Source organism: Pinus tabuliformis, chromosome J (genome assembly GCF_031772625.1).
Source record: "Pinus tabuliformis cultivar Carrire ecotype Pingquan chromosome J, CPIR1, whole genome shotgun sequence".
NCBI lineage: Eukaryota > Viridiplantae > Streptophyta > Pinopsida > Pinales > Pinaceae > Pinus > Pinus tabuliformis.
In genome coordinates, this window is record NC_142295.1 from 1,401,222,871 (window position 1) to 1,401,229,951 (window position 7,081).

A 7,081-nucleotide genomic window follows, 5' to 3' on the forward strand; every position below is an offset into this window, starting at 1 on the left:
AAAAACCCCATTCATTTATGATAACATCCATCCAATAGATAGTGTAGGCATACAAAGGGTAATCATCATAATGTTTTTTTAAATATAACCAGAAAAAATTTCCTTTCTTAAAGAAAGCCTCCTTTGGGGGCCTTACACCACCAAAAGGAGGATTCGTCCTTCTTCAAACCATGTACACACTCTTGCAAATAAAAAAATGTGATTCCATGTCGTTTGACACATGTTTCAGCATAACCCAATAACGTTTTCATTAACTAAATTTCTCCAACAAAGTGAAGAATCCCATCTCCAACAGTAACACTTACAATATTTGTAAAGGTATTTGTAAAGGGGTTTACTATGAAATAATTCTTAAAATGTAAAGAGCTTCCAGGTGTAGTGAACACAATCATTGATCCAAATGTACATTGAATTTTGTATCCAAAGTGTAAAAAGGAAAAACCAACTGAGATATTTAACCTTTCTCATTAAGGTAAGATCCAACAAATCATTTATCCTTGATACCAGCTGGAAAATAAATAAATTCAAATTCTTTGTAGGTACATTAATTGCAAGAAGCGAGAAAAATTGGGTTTTCAAACAGAATAATCCATTTTTTACAAACCAACCAAAATTTTATCAGCGTTGATAAAGGAAGCCAATGAAATATAAGCTCAAGAATCTCAAATGGTAGGAACTTCCAAATACTTGGATCCATGAGAAAGTCAACAACTTTCCTAAGAGCAAACCAAATATTGTATGTTACATCGCAAATGATAAAATCCTTTAACAATACCAATCTTATTAAATATGCAAATTATCATATTAAACATGATAAAAAAATCCTTCGCTAATATTTATTAAAAAAATTATATATATATATATATATATATATATATATATATATATATATATATATATATAATAACATTAATTTAAGACAATTTAAAAAAAATTGCATTCTTGAAAAAAAATCATTTTTCTCTTAAAACATCACTTCAACTAATAATCCTCTAAAAATAGCAATACCGAAAAAAAGTTAAAAAATAAAAAAAAAAAACAATTTATGTGAGTACGTTGACTATGTTGTACATTGGGATTGGGGCCACCTCCAAGTAAATTCTTCAAAACACCATCCCAACTTTTGACTACCTGACTAACAATTTCTACTTAACATGTAATGTCTTAAGAAATATTGTTACCGAAGTCACTCGTAATTTCTACTTAACATGCAATGTCTTAAGAAATATTGTTACCGAAGTCCATATTCATTTAACAAACCTAAATTATTTTTATTTATTTCTATAGGACATTAGATACAGAAAAAACTAAATCTTCAAAAGAATTCATAACAAATTCTATATCAAAACATATAACTCTTCGTTCTCTTACTTGGTAGCTTACAGACCACCCCAAATTTCTATGAGAATATTCACTAGAAATTAGACAAGATCATCCGTGCATTTTTACATCTAGTCACTGCAAGCATAAGACTCCACAAGACCAGTTTTATGCTATCAATATAATGAGTAGAAACAACCCCACATTCCCTATCCATCTTATTGCAAGCTCAAAACATATTTGAAAAAAAAATAAAAGTAGAACCAACCGTTGCGTACAGATATCGAAGAACCAAAAGAATCTCACCACTCATATTGTTGTGCACGTAGTCACCTGCTCTTTTTCATATATCTCGCCATGAAATGTGATGCAAACATGCACACTGTTCCAGAAAAAATGTCCCTCTACTTCAATTAGAAATCCACACAATCTGAGGCGAAAAAAATTCAACCACTCGAGCAATACAAAACCAAATTGAGCTAATAAACTACTGTTTTGTTCGATCTTTGAAATGTCATTCAATTCGGAATGTGGTGTTCGCTCTTCACACGCGATCATCACCCTGATGCTCACCCGTGTCCTTCGATCCTTCACCGCCACGTTTCCATGATTCTTTGCACTCCCTCTCGTTGTATTTATGGATCAAGCTGTTAGACGAAGAATGTTCGGGCAACAATAGATTCTAGCCCTTGATAAATAAAAAAATGAAATTCCACGGAAGCTTCAAATATATACACTTGTCAATAGGAAAAAATATCCCCAATTCACATTCCAAACCTACCCATTATAGAACCCAACTCAAATTTCAAGCCTACCTATAATAAACACAAATAATGGAAATTGAAAAAAAGAAAAAGAACAAGCCAACAAAAACATGACAATCATATGTCCATTCCTCTCCTAACTCTTCATCTCATAATTACTCTCTCTCCTAGCTTTTTTTGAAATTTGATCTATTTTCTTATTTCTTCTCCTAACTTCACCTTTAGAATTTAATTTTTTCTTAGTTCTTCTCTTGGCTTCACCTTTAGAATTGAAATTTAATCCATTTTCTAACCCACATACCCTATACATTAGGTTATATTAAAATATACTAACTACCTATTACTATAATCATTTTATCAAACAATTATTATAATAAATTAGTATTATAATAATCATTTTATCTCAACAATACCATAACAAATTACTAGACAATACTACATTCAAACGGACGGATAATAAACACAAGTACATCTAAATGAGGAAAATCTCAGAAATACAATAAATCAGCAAAAAGATGACAATCAAATGTCCATTTCGTCTACTAACTCTTAAAATAAATCAGCAAAGACATGACAATCAAATGTCCATTTCGTCTGGGAACTCTTCCTCTCCCGCTCGTCTCTGGAATTTGATCCCTTTTCTTACAAACATTCACTATACATACAGTTATATTAAACACCTAATAATTACCTGGCTCGTCTATCGAATTTGATCCCGTTTCTTACAGACATTCACTATACATTCAGTTATATTAAAGCATAATAATTACCTGTGAAGCTAAAAAAATATAGTGCAGCAATTCTTCAGTCACTATATGTTAGGTTACGGGTAGTTTAAAGAACTTATAAATTAATTTTAAAAATAAGAGAAATTTGTACAAGATTATGATAAAAAATTTTAAGTTTTTTTGAAAATTTAAACTACAACTCTTAAATATTAAGATTTTAGGCGTGTTTGAGTCCTAGATGATGCTAATCTATTTCCACACTTAAAAAACCAATAAAAACTCCAACATTCCAACATTCTGATTTTTCTCTTTTATTTTTAACAAACAAACAAAACAGCACCTTTAAGTGGCGTAGGTAGACAACGCTATTATGTTATAGCTACTGAAAAATAGAGTTTCAGCCTCAATATTTCATTTACATAATTCAATCATGCACACTGTGTAATCTAAACCACACTATCCTCTTGACAAATGGAGTCCATTACTTGTAGAGATGGATAGGTATACGAGCGGTGGGAACAACAAGCAGCGGCCCTGCCTTACGCATTGTGAGACCAGAGGATTCTGCCATATCAAGCGTCTCGGATGGCTGGCCGTTGGGGAGAGACAAATCAAAGGAATGGACTAAGGTAGCAAGCATGAGCTGAAGCATGCGGATTCCCATGCTCATGCCCGGACAGATCCGTCTGCCTGCGCCGAACGGGATTAGCTGGAAATCGCTCCCCCTCACGTCAACACTGCTACCAATAAACCTGTCGGGATCAAATTCCAGCGGCCTCTCCCACACGCCCGGGTCGCGCTGCATACCCCACGCGTTCACCATGACTCGAGTGTTCTTGGGTATGTAGTACCCCTCTATCTCGCATGCCTCCACTGTCATCCTAGGCAGCAGGAGGGGACCGGAAGGGTGCAGCCGTAAAGTCTCCTTTACCACGGCCTGCAAGTACGGGAGGTTTCGGAGGTCTGACTCCTTCACCTTTCTCTGCTCCCCTTTGACTGCCGAGTCTATTTCTTCTTGGCATCTCTTCATGATGTTCGGGTGGCGTATCAGCTCTGCTATTGCCCATTCCACTGTATTCGAAGATGTGTCCGTTCCTGCACTGAACATGGTCTAAAAAATATACATGTATAAGTTGCAAGTATAACATAAGCTTCCGAAATTTGAAAAAAAAAAATTAGTAGAATCAAAAACTCTTCATTTTTAAACTCAACATTTTTGGGGAAATTACAAATTCGAAAATTTTCGATAGGTTTTTGCAAGGTCATTACGAAATTCAATATAATGAATTTAATAATACTCACATGTAAAAGGCCCTTAATCTCATCATTCGTGAGCTTTCCTTCTTCGGAATCCGCATCATTTCTAAGAGGCAAAAGAATACTAAGAAAGTCGGCCTTCCCTCCGTTGCACGATGCGGTTTGGTGTACCTTTATCATCTTACTTATGAACGCATCAACCCTTATGTGCAGTTTTTTCATCTTAGTCCGTACGCCCTGCGGATCCATCCATGCCAGAGAGGGCACGAAGTCGCCGATAATAAACTTACCGGCCAAATCCGTTTGCTCCACCACCAGCTGTCTGAACTCGTCGGCACTACGACCCTGGAAATCGAACATGCGCTTGCTCAACATAATCTGCCCGAGGACGTTGGCAGCGCAGATGTTGAGCACTTCCCCGAGGTTCACTGCCTTCCCTTGTCGCTCATGTTCGAGAATACACTTCACCAGCATCCCGACCTCTTCTTCACGCACGGGCTGCAGATCGTCCAGGGCCTTGCCGCCAAAGAGATGAATGTTACAGATCTTTCGCATCGTTCTCCAGCGGGGGCCGTAGGGAGCCCAGACGAGGCCGTTGGAGTCGTAGCCAATGTATTTGGCCGAAGAGTTGGCTGGCCGGTTGGAGAAGTTGAGATCGTTCGTTTTGAGGCATGCCTCCGCTATCTTTGGAGAGGAGACGACCACAGTGTCGGTTGTCCCGAGCTTCAAATACATGATCGGACCGTATTGCTTCGATAGTTGATAGAGTGAGCGATGGGGCATGTTACGCAGAAGTGGAAGGCTGCCGATCACAGGCCATCCAGACGGACCCGGCGGAAACCGTTTTCTCAGACCCCGTTTCACCACGCCGATAAAAGCAATCGCCAGGAGGATCAGACTCAAAGCTGAGCCGAGGCTCAGGCTCGGATTAGATCTCTGTAGCAAATCAAGTGATGAATCCATGGCTTCCTCCGCTTTAACTAAGCCGAACGCGTTCTCTTTATGGCCTTTTATGTGCAGACAGCAAAGTTAGATTGATTTCTCTTCACTCTCTATCCCTACCATCAGGAAGGATTAGATATGGTTGCAGCGATATCAAAGGAGCTATCCCTATCATTCATTTCGGAGATTCACTACATTTTTAGGTCGATAGGTTTTTTTATGCATTAATTTCTTAGTCAATACTTTTAATACTTTTACTCTGATCCGTTCAATCAGGTGAGACACTTTCAATCGTTAATCTGAACCAGAAAACAAAACAACAGAAAAAATAAAACAATCTGAACCAGAAAACAAAACAACAGAAAAAATAAAACAACGGAGAATCAAGAAAGCACAAAAGCTTACAAGAAAAGATTCTATCCCAAAAAAATTAAAAAAGTAAAAAAAAGCTCATAAAAAGCAAGGATGGAAAGTAAAAAGCTCAGAAAAAGCAAAATTTTAAACACGCTTATTTAAAGCTAGAGACATTATCACTATCTTGACCGAAACCAATTCAAAGTTATTGTAAGCACGCCATGGAAAATCTACAGTGGAACCCACAGCAAGGTTCATCCAAGTCAAGCTTGTGGGCCTAAACATGACGTGCGCGCTCGGCTTTATCGAGTTCAGAAGATGCTCTGCACTTCTCTCCAGCTGGTGTCTGATAAGTCCAGTATATCATATGATATGTCTATTTCATCAGACCCAATGTATGGTCCTGATTTAGTCTCTTCAATAGTACGAGTCTCTCCAGCTGGTCTCTGATAAGTCCAGTATATCATATGATATGTCTATTTCATCAGACCCAATGTGTGGTCCTGTAGTGTCAAAGAGACTACTGTACGTGGTACTCCTAAATAAAGGTTATAGTTTTTACAGACTTGGGGTTTGCAGTATGGTTTGTATTGTTCATGGCATGTTAATTACTGTGCTGCTCGCTATTTCTTATTTCTATAGACTTTAGACATTTGGCTTTGAGTGGTCTCTTTAGTTTTGTTAAAAATTAGATCTGCCATTTTTAGATCCGAAGATCTAATCATCACAACGATCCCAAGATTTGATCACCAATTTACAGTTTTAACAATCAATGGATTAGCCATCACACTTAAATTTAGAATTTAATCTCCACTATAAACCTTGTAACTTTCAGCTGCATATAATCGATCCACTATAAACCTTGGAAATTTCAGCTGCATATAATCGATCTCACAAACCTACAACTTATCGCTATAAAAGAAATGGCGTTCATGGTGGTCATGGAGATATTTACTTAAATGTCTATCTGCAAGATAGCGATCCTATTTTAAAGAAAAAAACCTTGCTCTAAGCCAAGATCATATATGTGAGATATTTTCTTAAATGTCTATCTGCAGGATAGCGATCCTATTTTAAAGAAGAAAACCTTGCTCTAAGCCAAGATCATATATGTGTGTATTAAGGAGGAATTAGATTATGTTGTTTGGGAATCTATATCGCAGTTTTATTGTTTAACTTGAACTTATTATATTGCATCTCTTCGAAGAACACTGAATAAAATGTGAGTTTTATTGTTTAACTTGAACTTATTATATTTTCCTTTCAGTGGGACCAGAAAAGGACTGAATAAAATGTGCGTTTTATTGTTTAACTTGAACTTATTATATTTTCCTTTCGCGCCGAAGATCAGTGGGACCAGAAAACACATTTTATTGTTTAACTTGAACTTATTATATTTTCCTTTCGCGCCGAAGATTAATGGGACCAGAAAAGGAAATTGAAGTGGACATTGATCATCACATTAAATGTTTTTTGAATTTCTTTTTTCTGTTAATGTGTTTTTGTTAGTCTCATATGCAAGTAAGTCTCATATGTTATGTTTTTAGAATTTGTTTTTCATAGTCTCATATGCAAGTAACTCTATGTTTGCAATTTTTTTTTTAATACATTGAAATTTGTTAGAGATTTGTTTTAATTGTGATAAATATTATTTAAATAATTCGATTTTTTTTAGTATTGAATTCATATATATAATTTAAAAATTATTTTAAATAT

At 36.1% G+C, this 7,081-nt stretch overlaps 1 protein-coding gene across 1 annotated transcript; it reads right to left on the minus strand.

Moving 5' to 3' along the window:
- Positions 1 to 3,099: 3,099 nt before the first annotated feature.
- Positions 3,100 to 5,255, minus strand: LOC149232601 (flavonoid 3'-monooxygenase CYP75B137-like). Its single transcript, XM_089379453.1, has 2 exons — positions 4,115 to 5,255; positions 3,100 to 3,923 (listed from the first exon to the last, which is right to left on the minus strand). The coding sequence occupies exons 1-2, from the start codon at positions 5,030 to 5,032 to the stop codon at positions 3,294 to 3,296; spliced, it is 1,548 nt and encodes a 515-aa protein (XP_089235579.1). The 5' UTR covers positions 5,033 to 5,255; the 3' UTR covers positions 3,100 to 3,293.
- Between the last annotated feature and the right edge of the window lie 1,826 nt (positions 5,256 to 7,081).

Bases quoted from the DNA above. Each gene is read 5' to 3' on its own strand.
- LOC149232601 (XM_089379453.1), bottom strand. From the start codon at position 5,032: ATGGATTCATCACTTGATTTGCTACAGAGATCTAATCCGAGCCTGAGC. The intron at 3,924-4,114 runs GTGAGTATTATT...TATATTTTTTAG, and splicing joins AGATTAAGGGCCTTTTACAT to ACCATGTTCAGTGCAGGAAC.